The sequence below is a fragment of the Salmo salar genome, chromosome 26 (genome assembly GCF_965601325.2).
Source record: "Salmo salar chromosome 26, fSalSal1, whole genome shotgun sequence".
NCBI classification, from domain to species: Eukaryota; Metazoa; Chordata; class Actinopteri; order Salmoniformes; family Salmonidae; genus Salmo; species Salmo salar.
In genome coordinates this window covers 15,106,147-15,122,783 of record NC_138316.1, presented here as the reverse complement: position 1 = coordinate 15,122,783, position 16,637 = coordinate 15,106,147, and the positions used below count along the sequence as shown (strand labels likewise).

Below are 16,637 nucleotides of genomic sequence, written 5' to 3'. Positions count from 1 at the left end.
ATAAGATCTTCGCTGTATACACCATAAATTCATCCGACATGATCAAAAGCTACATTTCGAATACTACATCCCCTCTACCACTTACCAGATAGCAGAGTGGCGCAGCGGAAGCGTGCTGGGCCCATAACCCAGAGGTCGATGGATCGAAACCATCCTCTGCTATGTGTTTTACATGTGGACAATTCAGCGAAGGAAAAACACGAATTAAAAATATTATATAAAAGCCTTTATGCAATAGAAATGATACCTACATACAGTTATGATTATACAAAATAAAAGGATAACTTTGTTTTCAAAGAATGTGTTAAAATGGTGTTTGTAAGCAATACTATAACATATAATACATAAACTATAACTAATTGAATGGTTGAGTAAGACCACATTAATATTGCGTCATCCTGAAGGGTAAATACCATCTTCTCATGAACAATGGATGAAATAACAGGTCATTTTATCTGAGCAGTTCTAGAACTTCCATTACACATTGAGAGCCTGTGTCTGTTAGCAAGAAGACTCCAGATCAACTGAGGCACATTTTCGTACATATAGTCAGTAAAAGGTTAGCCTAATAAAATTCTAACTAAAAGTACGTGTGAGTTTGTCATGGAACCAGCAGGTGGAAGCATTGTCTTCTAGCAGTTTGAAAAAGGGTTTCGGCAGGTGTTCATTTTGCGAGACTTCTAAATTTGACCTGAAAATGTAGGGCTGCTGGTTTGAAACACTGGTCGGGAGATTATGGGTTGGACAAAAGCCCAAACTCTCCTCAACTCCTCCATCCTTTCTCCATGACCCAACCTGTACTCAGAGCATTTCATATTATTCTGTATGTATATCAAAGATACTCCATTTAATATGATGTTACATTTCATATTGTATGTATTATTTAGGAATGTCCATCATCCATTTCATATGATATGAATTACAATTTGTATGACGTTAAGGATTTCCAAAACGTACTATACATTACAAATTAGCAAAATGTACAATATGTTAAGATTTTGCTAAACGTATATGTTACGAATTCCAATTTGTCTTTCACGTCTGACTCAATTTGTTTTAATGACTTTACACATTTATTTTGGGATCCAACACTGTAAACGTAATTTTACCTTTTTCAAAAGAAGGCGACAGAGGACACAGAAGAGAGGACCCAGGACTTGAGCAAATCTAATTGAGAAAAGGCCAACAGAGTAGTGGCCTTACCTTCTCGATAGCCTCCTCCCAGAGAGGAAGCACAAGAGTATCCTACCTGAGTCCTTCGCAGAAGAGGTTTGAGATCCGCTACACCCCCTTTGAATCAGCTGTTTTTTACTGGGAGGAGAAAAGCATGCAAATATTTAAAAACAATATGCTACTTATCCTTTTATCTATAAAATGTAGCTACTGTACATGTATTTCTACTAGCTACTGTACATGTATTTTTACTACTTTACACATTTAATTTGTGATTAATCCCTTGTAGCCTAAATGTAATTTGCATAATGATGCTTGAGTGAAGGAATCTCATTTCCTTCAAGCGCATTTGTTTCCACATTGTTTCCACATTTCCTGCTCTCCTTGACAGATGATCGGAATAGTTTGTCACATTATCATCAAAATAGTCTGTCAGCCCCAATATTTCCATACTAGGCTGAAATCATCGTGTGATTTTATAGTAGGCCTATGTTTTCACACCCAGCTAGCTAAAATTAGATAGTTTGAAATTACTTCACAAACGCTACAGCTAGCTAGCTGTTGATATTGAATAAACATGCACTTGCTTATGCTTGTGTGTGTGTGTGTGCGTTCTAATGTGCTGAGCATGTTGAGATGTTAGCTAAAGGTTAAACACTATTCATTTAATGTTCCATCTATACATCCGATCTGCTCACGGTGATTAAATGTTACATGTTATAGTCATAATTACAAATAGCAGACATGAAGCGGCCCACCTTCAAAAAGTTGCCAGATAGGAGCCTTGTCCTGAAAGACACCAGCCTTTATCCGTTGTACGTGCCCTCAACACCTGTGTCGGGCTGGGCGTCTGTCTGCAGACTGGTCTCATAGACCAGACGTAACATGGTAACCATAAATCAGGGATACTCAAATGAGTATGTTATATTTAGTATGGTTACATAGACATAAGGTTAAGAACTTCTACCAACCCAAAAGTTGCGTGTTTGAATCTCATCACGGACGTAACTTCTTACTACTCATCACGTAACTTCTTACTACTTTTTAGCTACTTACCCTAAACCTAAGCTAGCCCTTTAATCTAACCCTTACCTTAAACCTTCAGCCTAACTCCTAACCTTAACCCTAACTTTAATTCCTAACCCCTAGCTAATGTTAGCCAGCTCACTAACATTTGTAACTTTTGTATGAACTGTAATTCGTAACATATCATTTGAAATGGATGATATACATCCAAAGAAGAATACCAAATAGATGTACCAGATTTACGCACAGAATAATATGAAATGCTCTGAGACCATGTTGCTGTCTGTGATCTCCACACATGTGCCAGGTTGGGCCTCTGTCCATCCTCCATGACTATGCTCGGCTGTCCCTCAGTCAGCCCCCAGTCCTCCTTATGGGCTGGGCAATCTGATGGAGCCAGCGATCAGTACCTCCCCATTTTAAGTTAATTATATATCATTGCAATTATTTGTGTTCAATTTGTTTGCACCTCTGTGGTGTTTTTTAACTGTATTACTATTTTTGAAGCTTATACAGTATAATTTTTCATGTATTTATTACTCAACAGTATTCTCTCCTTCCTCTTAATTCACTCACAAAAGCCCTTATCTGAATGCTCTAATTACATTTTGATCTATTAATGTCAGTCTTTGAATGCTCAATTGTATAAACTACACTGAATAATAATATAAATGCAACATGCAACAATTTCTAAGATTTTACTGAGTTACAGTTCATATAAGGAAATCAGTCCATTTAAATAAATGCATTAGGCCCTAAGGTAGGAGCATGGATCTGAAAACCAGTCAGTATCTGGGGTGCAGCGCGACACATCTCCTTCGCATAGAGTTGATCAGGCTATGGCCTGTGGAATGTTGTCCCACTCCTCTTTAATGGCTTTGTGAAGTTACTGGATATTGGCGGGAACTGTAACACGTTGTCGTACACGTTGATCCAGAGCATCCCATTCACGCTAAATGGTGACATGTCTGGTGAGTATGCAGGCCATGGAAGACCTGGACCATTTTCAGCTTCCAGGAATGGTGTACAGATTCTTGCGACATGGGACCCTGAATTATCATGCTGAAACATGAGGTGATGGCGGCAGATGAATGGCACGACAATGGGCCTCAGGATCTTGTCACGTTATCTCTATGCATTCAAATTGTCATCAATAAAATGCAATTGTGTTCGTTGTCCATAGTTTATGCCTGCCCATACCATAACCCCCACCGCCACTATGGGGCGGTGGGGGTTATGTCAACGTTGTTGACATCAGCAAACCCCTTGCCCACACGACACGATACACGCTGTGTATCGAAGGTGAGCATTTGCCCACTGAAGTCGGTTACAATGCCAAGCTGCAGTCAGGTCAAGACCTTGGGGAGGACGATAAGCACAAAGATGAGCTTCCCTGAGATGGTTTCTGACAGTTTGTGCAGAATTTCTTCAGTTGTGGAAACCCACGTTTTCATAAGCTGTACGGGTGGCTGGTCTCAGACGATCCCGCAGGTGAAGAACCCAGATGTGGGGGTCTTGGGCGGTCATGGTTACACATGTTCTGCAGTTGTGAGGCCGGTTGGACGTACTGCCAAATTCTCTAGAACGACGTTGGAGGCGGCTTATGGTAGAGAAATTAACATTTAATTATCGACAGCTCTGGTGGACATTACTGCAGTCAGCATGCTCCCTAAACTTGAGACATCTGTGGTATTGTGTTGTGTGACAAAACTGCACATTTTAGAGTGGCTTTTTTATTGTTCCCAGCACAAGGTGCACTGCACAAGGTGTAATGATCATGCTGTTTAATCAGCTTCTTGATATGCCACACTTGTCAAGTGGATGGATTATCTTGGCAAAGGAGAGATGCTCACTAACAGGTATGTAAACAAATTTGTGCACAAAATGTGAGAGAAATACACTTTTTGTGCATATGGACATTCTGGGTTTTATTTCAGCTCATGAAACATGGGACCAACACTTTACATGTTGCGTTCATATTTCTGTGTGCTATGTGCACCGATTTCAAACAATTTGAGTATATTTGTCATTGTCACGGCTTCAATTACTTCCTTGGTTTACATTCAAAACAATTTCGCTAACATTAAGTTTCGGTGTGAAAATGATCTTAAATGTATAGATTAAGCCCTTTCTCTTAATTTAAATAAACAAGATTGAACTCCTGTGGTGTTTAGGCTTAACACATTTACCCTTTAACAAGTTTGAATCCTGACGAGGGAGAGCAGTTTGATGAAAATAAACAGGTTTTCATATTTAAAAAGTTATGGATGATGATGACAGATTTACGGGGTAAGAGTCGCGAGAATTGTCAGAAGAAGCCCAATGCTTTTCTACTGTCAGATTTTCACAGTAGGAAAAGAAAGCATAAAAAACAAAGATTCAAGTCTAAATACAGCAGCAGTGTCGGGATTCGATACAGGGTCGGCATCGGCGAGTATATCCATTCTTGGTAGAAAATACCCCCTGAATTCGCAACACTTGTAAATTCCTGGTGGCAAAACCTTGTCTAATGAGCGATATCATTGGCGCAGTAGGGCGTTAGACTGAAGATCTAATGGTCTCTGGTTCGGTTTTGGCAGGTAGCATTTTTCAGGCAGCAGCAACCTCAAGGGTTGCAGGTTTGAATCCCAGGCCCAAAGGGAAAATCTGGTGGGGAGCAATCCTAGACCTAGATGCCATCTCCTGACAATTGAAACGTAAAACAAGACACATTTCTGTTTTCTGTAAACACGGGCAATAAAGTATTCTTCTTTTAAGATGTTACACTGAGGATAAAGTAAACCATACCTTTTAACATTGCATGCTATGTTATTTAGAGATACATGCAGTAGTTAATTTAGAACTAGCCTACTATGATTAATAAAATGTGTGATATAATTTGTTTGAAACAAAGCAAAATTAAATGAAGTTGTAGAAATATTCTGGAGTTATTATCCCCGGAGACTTCTCTCAGTTACCACTCAAATCTGCTGCCATTGCTGTGTATTAAAAATGGATGAGTGATACGGTTTCTTCTAACTGTAACAGAACACTTTTCCAATGCTGTTCCATTTTGCCCATTTAAAGACCATCTGCAATTCCCTGAGGGTTGTCAGTGCCTTCCACCAATATAGCACCAAATCTATGCTGTTACCGATACACACAACCAAGCTATTTGTCTGAAGTCATTTACCCATATAGAAGTTCACTAGTTTGTGTTCACCTGAAAGGCTGTTTGTGTGAAGGGTCATCAGAGGTCAGGAGGGGGTCAGTGTGGCGGGCTAAGGTGTGGAATTTAAAGGTTACCATTGCCAATACATTGTCAGCTAACATGTGGTGTCTCAGATTGGGGACCAGAGAAGAGTTGTTTCAGACTCCAATAGATACAATCTGCCTGATCTGAAGTAGTCTCCTCATTGCATTGGAGATGACTGTGGTACCCTATCCAAGCAGCATTGGATGAGTAGCATTGAACAAAAGCAACATGAAGATTTCTTATATACAGCTGTCAAGGGTACTCAAGGAAGCAGGAGGGGTGAAGTCAGGCGCAGGAGACTAATGTCCTTGAACACACGTTTAATAGGCACAATCCACAACTGCAAAAAACAGGTAAGGCAGGGCATCAATACAAATAACGGAATGAGCCCGAAAACAGAGTAGGGGCGCAGCCCAGAACTCGCAGCCTTACAAACACAAAGGCAGAGGAAAAAAAACACCTAACCCCAGCCTAACAAACCTGACGAAAACAATCACGCACAAACCCAAACCTAAACAGAAAGACTAAATAACCCCCCCCACTAATGAACTAACACAATACAGGTGCAAACCTAAACTAGACCTAACCAAAAGAAAATGAACAGAGGATCGGTGGCAGCTAGTAGGCCGGCGACGACGACCGCCGAGCGCTCCCTGAACGAGGAGAGGCGCCACCTTCAGTCGACGTTGTGACAACAGCATAGCTGTGTTCGAATTCTCATACTAACCGCACTAACCGTACTATTTGTGACGTGAATTGAGTATAGAGTATTCTTATTGGTCATAGTATGGATATAGTTAGTACGCCAAAAGTTCCCGGATGTCGTACTAAATTCGCCAAAATATGAAGTATACATGCAGAGGACACTATTTTCGTACTGTAGGGCCCATAATGCAATTCTTCAGGAAATGAACATTCGGGTGCTTTCGTAAATTCGCTCTGGCTATCTACTCCGATTTTAGAGCACTCTGTCTGAGTGTACCAGAGTGCAGAATAATGAATATACGAGCACTCAACACCCGTTGAATACGGCCGGTGTGAGTAAATATCTGCAAAACAGTGTAATTAAATTGTTGCTAGCAGCACAGTTACTGTCACCAATGCACTGGATAACATGAAAACAGCCTAACCAGCTCTGCTAGGGTGAGTAAAATGGTCAGAGTAGTCTCATTTGTGTCTGGAAGTAGCTAGCAAGCTAGCCAACATTAGCTTGGGTGCTTGACTGCCGTTGTAAGGTCAGAATGCTCAAATCAACCCTACTCTTCGGCATGAGCGCCCAGTGTGCGCGCCAAGAGCGAAACGCTCTGAATTTACAAACAGACAATCTGACAATGCTCTGAATTTAGGAGCGCACTCTGGCACTCCACATTGAATTTAAGAACACACCCCAAGTCGTAAAATGTCTAACTAGTAATTTGTTAAGCTAACTAGCTAGCAAGAGGTTGCATAGCAACAGCATCAACTTCCAGTAGACAGGCGAAAAGCTAGTACGCTCAACTGAAAGCACACTGTTCGTTTATAGTATACTAAAATGAACTAATAGTATATAGTATGTAGTATATAGTCATTAAGTGTGTAGCATACAGTATGTTAGTATGGGTATTTGAACACAGCTCATGTCTCAGTGGAGATGACTATTCCTTGCACTTACTTACTCCTCTTCATTCCCTATGGAACATTTAAGTACATAAGACTTTTCCTTGTGACATTGGTTATTATTGTGTCATTACCATTTTACCATTTATTTTTTAAGTAAATACCTGACAATTCCAGAGCCAGGCTGCAGAGCCTTATACTACGAATGTAGTTTGAGGAGTTAGCGAGGTAACTTTGGTCAACTCTGAGTTCAACTTGGGATAACTGCTACCAATAAAGTGGCTCTCCTTTTAGCCAGGTAAATGTAAATGTCACTGTAATCTTCAGAACTAACCTGCTCCAGGGCAGGCTAACTCAGGGCTAACTACATGTATCATGAATGAAGTGTCTGAGCCACAAGTTGAGGACCAATTAAATCAGATTTCCCCACTCTCACAAAGATTGCGTTGTTTTTGTGTGCTAAAACATAGTAATGTTAAAATACCGATGACATTACACATTTAGTAATGACAAATGCATTTGAAACTTCACACACAGTAAAACTTTTGTACAACTTAATACAATTATTTTATCATAGGAGAGGGAAAAAAGGTGCTAGTGCATTGATAACCACACCAAAGTAATAAAATAAAGACGACACTTCTAAACGTCTATTTCACACGATAGCCTGCTGAATTTGCAAGATAACTTATTTTAATTTCAATTTCGGCACAAATTAAAATGTGCCCCTGACTTGCCCATGGTTTGAAGTTTCAGCATTGTTTCAATGAAGAGTTCGGCGTTGGACTAGCCAGCCACGTGCGATATGCACGCGCAGTTACAATCCTGCTAGAGTTAGCGGCAGGCAGACGAGCAATATCCACCGTTGTAGCGCAGATAGAACAATGACACAGATATTTCACCGGATGTATAAATGTGAAGAATCCGCTTGGCGTTTCTACTCACTACCAAATATGGTAGTGAAGGTAACCCAGTGCCGGCCGTGGGAGAAGATGGAACGAGATGGATTTTGGCCGACAATTTTCTCATCGATGAAACATTTGATCTCAATACAGATTTCTGTTCCCAAAACTAGAATATGTTTCGAGCAGAGTGGACTAAGATGTGTTATTTAGGAGTGCGTGGTTTAGGAGTGCAAAGGCGAATTGTGATATTGCACACGCACACTTCACAGAGTAGGCGTTTCCTAACGGAAATATGCAAATGTATTTCTGTAAATAACAACAGCCCACAATCAGTGAACATCACTCAGACCACTCAGCAGGCTTCAGTAGGCTACGTAAACACTGACTGATCTATTATTCAATGTTAAAAATGTTATGCTAATGAAACTACAGGAGCAACCCAATATAACTAGTGAGTCACTGAGGACAAAACAGCTGGTAGCGTAATGTGGACTTTGTTTATAAGAATGGAGAAAAACATCTCCACCTCCACACTGTTCTGCATGTGTATGTGAGTGATGGAGACAGAAGATAAAAAGTGCAAGCTACCACTGAGTCAGAGCCACCCAGTGAGTCAAACACGTTTCGTAGACCACCAAAAGAAGCCCCGACAACAAAGAAAAACATCAATCAATGAAAAGATCTTACCAATATATGTTTTTGGAAACATTGTGCTATTCAACTGAAAACCTTTGGTAACTGTGTGAAAGTCAATGTCACTTGAGAAGGCGTTTAACATTAGTCTGTCCACCAATACACCACCCAATGACTTTATGCATTGAGCATTGTCTCCAATCATGAGGAATGAGGCTTGCCAACTTGCCAGAGATAATAATGAAGTAAGCTTGAAATTCTTCCTTTGTCACTGGTCTTCTCTCCTTCTCAGGAAGCAGAATGGTAAAAGACAGACCTTGCAGTCCCAGGAGCCTACTATAACATTGTGCATTTCACATAACCACCATCAGATGGCGACTACAGACTAGGTTAACTAACCTCAATCAGACTGGTGCAGGTGAAATCATGATTATTTTGGATCGCAATGGTTTTCTTTCATAGTCTTTCTTTCCTGTCGCCTGCTGAGTCCTTTGGGATACATGTGGCCCCAGTGATATGTCTAGGCGTAGTTTTAAGTAATAATGTGTCTTATTTCTGTGGTGAACAGCTGCTTTTTTCACATTAGCCTCATTCACAATTCGTGTCACCAAGGCTACGCGACCTATGGGCCGAAATGCTGAGAAGCATCCATTAGAAATGCTTGATGTCGAAGATGCTCTTGGCTAATCCACGGACAATTTGTAGCAGATCATTTATCAATTACAAACAAATCGTGTTATTTAAAAGTATTGATTGAATATGGTAAACCTTGCGAATGGCTGGGAACACCACACCTGTCCATATACATTGTGGCGCGCGCCATCACAAAGCACGGAAGCCCGTGTCAGGTCAACTCTCCATGGCTCTGGGCCAACTGTGGTTAACACTATGCTAGTTAGCCTACACTTTCAACGCAGGTAGGTTATAACTTATTGAGAGTAAATGGCCGAATTACTCTGCAAAATAATTACATCACTGGCATGATGGCATTGCATTGCAGGAGGGGAGAATCCCTCTGCCCGCCCGCGCATCATTTCCAATCACGTTTCTGTGGAGCGGTCCTCACTTCCTCCCCTCCCTCCCTGGCATGGTGTTACGTACCACTATAATGAGAAGAGACGTGACTCTCAGAGGCAAACCTCATGGTGACGTCACTCGCTCGGCAACTAGATAAATATGGAGACCCGTACAGTTCACTGGATCAAACCGAAACTTCCCTTCACCGAGTGACCACGCGAAGGAAAGGATAGATCACAAGTGGATTGTCTAATTCAGGATTTTGGAATACCACAGACGCACATCAAATGTAAGTTTGCTTATGGAATTCAATGATTTTGCAGTCGTGATATTACATTAAGGCTATGGCTGTTTCAAATCATTTGCGTTCAACTTACATTTTAACATTGCTCAATGCTCCATCAAACCGTAATTAATATTATAGGATACAAGCACATGATTGTATTAAATGAATTTGTTCAAATAAATATGACACAAAAGTTCATATAAGCTGTGGCCTAATAAATGATTTTTAAAAACTCAACATCTAGGCGTTGTGATAAGAAATGCATTCTTTGTCAGAGTTGGCTGCTTTTCATGTTAACCGCAGAATCTTACTAAAGAGCGCATCTATTTCACAGACCAAAAAAATCATGACTTTGAACAAAGGTGACAAATTGCGGAACATGGACAAAAGGAGAGGGAGCATGCCGTTTCCTATGCACCTGCAGAACCTTCACAGAAGGAGCATGCCAGTGGACGACCGCGAGATGCGCAAGGTGCAAACTGGAGAGCTGTCCAACCTCATGCGCTGCACGTCCTACACCCCCGGTGAGCCTCACCGAGACAGCTGTGTATCAGACTCGTCCGATTCCGTTATCTCCTCCGGCAGCGACTCCGAGGGACATGTGTACAAGGTGGTTCTCCTCGGCGAGCAGGGTGTCGGCAAGTCTAGCCTGGCACGTATTTTCGGTGGAGTCGAGGATGGTCACGACTGCGACGAGGCAGGTGTGTACACGTCTGATGACGGTTATTGAAGATGATGGTGTTGAAGTTTATATAGCATTGAGAATACACCAAAAAGCAATACTTTTTTTTAAACAAAGAAAATAACTGTTTGACTGTGGCTGTTCTCAGCACCCCATTAGAGCTAATGCACATACTAAGTAAATATAGGATTGGTTTCCATATCATCTTGGCACACAAGCTGAAGTACATTGATTATTGCTATTTCCATCCAGTCAGTAAGGCGCCACATATATCAAAGTACTGCTGTTGACATATACAGCCACAGAGGTAGTGGATGGGAGATATGAAAATCAATGACTGAGGGAAGGAGACAGTAATGCACAGTAGTACCCATCACAGATATAGGTTAATTGAGAGTTAATAAGCTGTACTAAAGGCATCATGAAATGGGCAATAGAAATGGGCAATAGTGAGTGAGACTTCACACTCGACCAAGTTAGCGGGTTTATAGGATTTTGGCCAGGAGTATTTATCTGTCTGCTTGCGTTTGTTTCAGGAAACACATATGACCGATCGATCGAGGTGGACGAGGAGGAGGCGTCCATCTTGTTGTACGACATTTGGGAACAGGTGAGGCATATAATGCAAATCATGCAATTTCAGTTTGACCCTCAGTAAATAGCATATAATTTGATGTAATGTGTAGTGCTCTAATGCTGGTGTATAATATCATATCTCACTATAATACTTTTTATTTGAGCACCTGTAGCTTTTGATTAGATAAGCAATGTGGCTAATCTAATACTATTTCTCTTCGCCTACAGGATAACAGTCAGTGGCTGAAGGAACAGTGCATGAGGATAGGTGACGCCTACATCATCGTCTACTCAGTGACAGACAAGTCCAGCTTTGAGAAGGCGTCAGAGCTACGCATCCAGCTACGCAGAGCTCGCCAGTCTGAAAACATTCCCATCATCCTTGTGGGTAATAAGAGCGACCTGGTGCGGTCCAGAGAAGTCTCTGTGGATGGTAAGTGACGGTGATCTCTTCTGTCCAAGGCATCTCTGTATTTGCATAGTGCTACTTATTTTAGAATGTTAAAGCTAGTATCAAAGTGTTATGCAAAGGCATAATGGTGAGGGTGAAGTCACTGTCCCCAGGGAACACTATAGATACTCACCTGCGCCTCCCCTCTTTTGTTTTTAGAGGGCAGTGCCTGCGCTGTGGTGTTTGACTGCAAGTTCATCGAGACCTCAGCCAATCTCCACCACAACGTCAGGGACCTGTTCGAGGGCATCGTCCGGCAGATCCGACTGCGCAAAGACAGCAAGGAGGAGAATGCTCGCCGTATGGCCAACTGCAAACGACGCGAGAGCATTGGCAAGAAGGCCAAGCGTTTCCTGGGCCGTATGGTGGCCCGGAAGAACAAGAAGATGGCCTTCAGACAGAAGTCCAAGTCCTGCCATGACCTCTCGGTCCTCTGAGAGTACAGTATCTGGACTGCTGTTTTCTCTTTGGCCTTCAAGACCAGACGCTGTGTGTTTTTATCACTAACCCCAAGGACTGTTAGAGTTGTACAGAAATTATATATTTTATTATATTAATTAAACACAACAGACATGTTCATGTTAATGATCTGCATGAGGTTAAAACATTTTTGGGTCTGCCTTATGTATATTAAATCCACCAAGGCTTGTTATTTTAAACCATGAGTTGTAAGATTGCCTTGATAATGGGGGACAGTGTGTTTGGTTCTACTCCATTTAGTGTTGGTAGTGTTGTGTATATAGCCCTCATGAAATATTAGATTATGGTACACTGTCCTGAATAGCAATGGAACTGTAAGCACTATGAGTGACTCATTTTTACTTGAAACTGGGTACGCAGGTTCGTACTTTGGCCATGATACTGAGCACATGAATAATGTGTAATGGGGTTTAGGCCAGGTTTTGAAAAAAAATATTATTCTATTGTCCTTACCTTCAGTCCAGATGTGAATGAAGAAAGCAATAATAAGTTATATTTGTGTGAATTGAATGTTTTGCTTTAAATACAGTTGATTTGCACTTCCTTTTAATATTTAATAATTTTGTTATGTTTACATTTGAATTTTTTTAATAAAAAAATGAAATACAACTATTCCATATTTTTTTCTTACCCAGATCATAAAACAATTAGGCTACACCAAAAACGAAAGTTAAATATATTTAAAACAGACCTCCTTGTTACTTGATTTATGTCCTCATAAATATTCATTCATTAGATTGTTCAGTGGACTGGAGTCTTGTTGACCAACAGAATTACTGGAAGGAAACAAGGTAGTAAAACATTAAACTGGAGAGTCCTGCAAACGCACTTCGTTTTTCCACACTATTCAAACCGTTCTCCCACCTTCATAGGGAACACGCACATGATTGAGAGAAGGTAAGACAAAAGAAATATGACGTTTTCGAATGAAAATTGAATTATAAAAATGACCGTGGAGTGTTAGATAACTAAGTGATGTTTGCCAATCATTTATTCAGATTTTGTGAGGTATAGACTTATTCTGGCCTACAGGTTGAGAGAGTGAGTTTGTTTTCATTCGCCGGTCTCTGTAAATCATAATAAGACATGTAAATATTGTTCCAAGCGAATGGCCCATGGGTGTTGTGAATTGCTGTCTGCGGCGCGATGGGCCATCAGAGAGGCACAGAGGTTCCTACGACTTGTACCCAGCATAATTTTATTTTGGGGTGATTTATTGGAATGCGAAATCTCATCCTTAACTCTTTCTTGTGCCAATTGCCTTCTCCTTTGTGACCATATAACACATACTATAAATTCATACTATTTATTTATTTATTCTTGTTGAGAGAACAATTCATTGCTAGGCTGTTTTGTGTCGCAGGTGTAATCGTATGCTGGAAACAGAGAGTGCAGCCTGGTCTCATAGACTAGACGTGACATAGTACACTCAAAATAGTATGGTTTCGGTATGGTTACACAAGACAGAAGGCTACTTAAGGCAAAAACTATATGAGGGTTGTTGGTTGGGTGTATAACTTTGTAACATACTTACTACTTTTTTGTGACTTTGCAACTACTTAGCATGTTAGCTAACCCTTCCCCTAACCCTTAACCCCTAACCTAGCTAATGTTAGCCACCTAGCGAACGTTAGTGTTAGCCACCTAGCTAACGTTAGCCAAAACAAATTGGAATTCGTAACATATCATTCAAATTTGAAACATATTGAACAAATTGTAATTCCTAAAATATCACACAAATTGTAATTTGTAACATATAGAAATTGTAATTTGAAACATATCATACTAATTTGAGTGAACCAGATTTTAATTTACTATGTTACGTCTACCCTTGAGTCCAGGTTGCAGGGTTAGTTAAGCTTTTAAGTCTGTGAATGTGATGAGACATTAATGTACCGTGTAGGCCTACTGCCTGTGGCTACTGAGTATATGTTTAACCTAACAGGCATTTAAATGCAACATTTTCTTGCACAGGTGTAGGCCTATTGAAGTTGTATTTACATTTTACAGATGGTTGATTCCGCAGATTGGCAGGTCTAGTTTTTTTTAAACAATTTAAAATATTAGTGAAATAGAATAGTTGCACATGCAGCATTCACACAGTTTTTTTCTCTGTCGTTCTCTTTCTCCATCTTTCGTTCTCTGCTTTATAACAGTGAGAATCAATCAGTAACAAGACAGAAATGATAGAAACCATGTGTACCCAAACGTAAAAGATAACCACTGTTTGACTGGAAATGTTGTGCATCCTGACTTTACAGATATACAGTTACAGAAACACATGACTAGAAGATAAGTTATGTCCATCTTTATCATAACACTGACTGTAAGTATGCTTCCTTTGAATGTGGCCTTCACAAGTTATTACAGCAATCTCAGATTATTACAAAAAATGTATACTGTTTTTGTGAAAACAAACTTCAACTAAATTATTGAAATTCATGCTGTCCTTTGTCTCCTTGGAATTGTGTAGTTGGTGGTACTTCAGACTCCTGCACAGTGCTCAGGGGCCAATCTTAAAATTGGCGTCCCAGAAAACTATGATGGTATTTTCCCATGGTACCTGGCTAAGGTAAGACTTTTCAGTTAGATTGACCATTTATGCAACAAAAAAAACAACATTTACAACAAAGCAGCTTGCTTATTGGGAAATAATAATGAAGGAATAATTCTCTCCATATTGCTGCCAGTCTGTGTGATGCATCATACCCTGGGCCTGCTGAGATCGATGTATTAATGGCTGTATGCAAGTTAAAGAGAGAGAAGGGCCATAAAAAGTTTCGCTCTTGCACTACACTCAGTGCTCAAGATATAATTATGACGGAGCTACTCCCGCATAGCCCCCTCATCACTAGACAAAAATTGGAACGGATCTGGCTGTCTGCTCAATGCTAGACCATCAGCCCTGCATTCATGGCAGGAGGATTCTTTTCAAAATGGCACTTACAAATCATCAGGTTTGTCCTGGCTGTGCATGTGTTTGACACTGTAATTGGACGCCTTTTGAAGCTGCGTAGTCCAGTCAATGTTCTTCCCTTTTGCATGATGTATGATCAAAAACACACCTCAGATTCACTCTAATGGTGGACATGGTGGAGGTCGGATAATTGGCACGACTTTGTGTTAGGGTGGAAAGGACAACATTATTACTTAAAAATATATGTTCTTGAGCAGAAACGGCACTGTCAAGAGTTTTACTATTTGAACGGCTCTGAACTTCTCAGATATTCTGCTCTGGCACATGATAGCTGTTTTGTTTTATTATAACATGAAAGTAAGAATTAAAAATAGTGCATTTCTGTCATGAAAACATTTGCATTTCATGCCAACACATTAGAGGCATAACCAGAGAATGTTTGGTGTGAACGATTAGCTACTTTGTCAACCACTGCATAGCCTTAAATATAAACTTTTCAGCCTGTTGGTCTAAAATTAGGTTATGGAGCAGTCAAAAAATAAGTTTCCCAGGCCAAATCAAAACGTTGGGTTCTCGGGAGTTAAATGCATGCTGAGATCATTGGCACGGCTGTGGCGGCTGAGAGCCAGTTGCTATGTGGTATGTGAAGCCGTAAAACATGCAGTGCTGATTGGAAACACGAGATCACCAGCATGCTGCTGTTTCATAGGCTGCTCTAGCCATGCAACAATAACACCATACCAGGCCAGGCTGCATGACAGTCCTCTACGGCAGACAGTCACACAGCACCATGACTAGGATACCCATTCATACCTGACCACGGCCGGGCCAGACACAGGCATTGTGGGTCTGAACCAGAGGGCGTCTGTTTCGTGACAGCCCCTCTGCCAGCAGCTTGTGACACCCTTGAGAACAAACTGTCAGCGGTGAACACGTTTTCCATAAGGGGGAAAATATCAACGGTCATTATGACACATAACCGCTCACTCAAAAGATTCAAAAAGATTGCCAGATGGAGCTATACATACACATACTCAACCATTTACACATCATAGAATGGGTGAATGTTCAATTGACCTTATATGAGCAGAGCAAAAATACATTACACAAGGCCCAGAGATCTCCTGTGCTTGAGGTGACATATAGTTATCTTTTCAACTTTGATGTAAAAGGTCAACATTTGCCCACACACAGTAAGCAGAAGTTTTATTTTAGCTGCACATGTGACTCTTGCCGAAAATACTAAAGTTAAAGTCTAATTGTATTGAAGATATCAAGTCACAAGGCGAGACCCAGATGCATACACAGGAGGCAGATGGTTGGAGTCTTACAATGTTTATTAATCCAAAGGGGTAGGCAACAGAATGGTCGTGGACAGGCAAAAAGGTCAAAACCAGATCAGAGTCTAATAGGTACTGAAGGGCAGGCAGATTCAAGGTCAGGGCAGGCAGGATGATCAGGCAGGCAGAAAAGTAGTCCAGAGTCAGGCAGGGGTCAGAACCGGGAGGACTATAAAAAGAGAACAGAAAAGGAGTACAGGAAAAACACGCTGATTGACTTGACAAAACATACAAGACGATCTGGCACTGAGAGAAAGGAAACACAGGGATAAATACACTGGGGAAAATAAGCAACACCTGGAGGGGGTGGCTACAATCAC

General features: G+C 40.8%; 2 protein-coding genes across 3 annotated transcripts in view; both read left to right on the top strand.

The window, feature by feature from the left end:
- The first annotated feature begins 9,739 nt into the window (after positions 1–9,739).
- rrad (Ras-related associated with diabetes) lies at positions 9,740–12,669 on the top strand. The gene is made up of 5 exons (XM_014175511.3): positions 9,740–9,874; positions 10,206–10,572; positions 11,090–11,163; positions 11,358–11,562; positions 11,740–12,669. Exons 2-5 carry the CDS (start codon positions 10,218–10,220, stop codon positions 12,015–12,017), a joined length of 912 nt encoding a protein of 303 aa, XP_014030986.1. The 5' UTR covers positions 9,740–9,874; positions 10,206–10,217; the 3' UTR covers positions 12,018–12,669.
- Positions 12,670–12,854: 185 nt separating this feature from the next.
- cdh16 (cadherin 16, KSP-cadherin) overlaps positions 12,855–16,637 on the top strand; it is a 33,243-nt gene continuing 29,460 nt past the window's right edge. For both annotated transcript variants that reach the window (XM_014175513.3, XM_014175512.3), the window contains exons 1-3: positions 12,855–12,957; positions 14,322–14,386; positions 14,534–14,632. In XM_014175513.3, the coding sequence (XP_014030988.1) occupies positions 14,360–14,386; positions 14,534–14,632 (126 nt within the window). In that variant the 5' untranslated portion in view covers positions 12,855–12,957; positions 14,322–14,359. The remainder of the gene's footprint in view (positions 12,958–14,321; positions 14,387–14,533; positions 14,633–16,637) is intronic.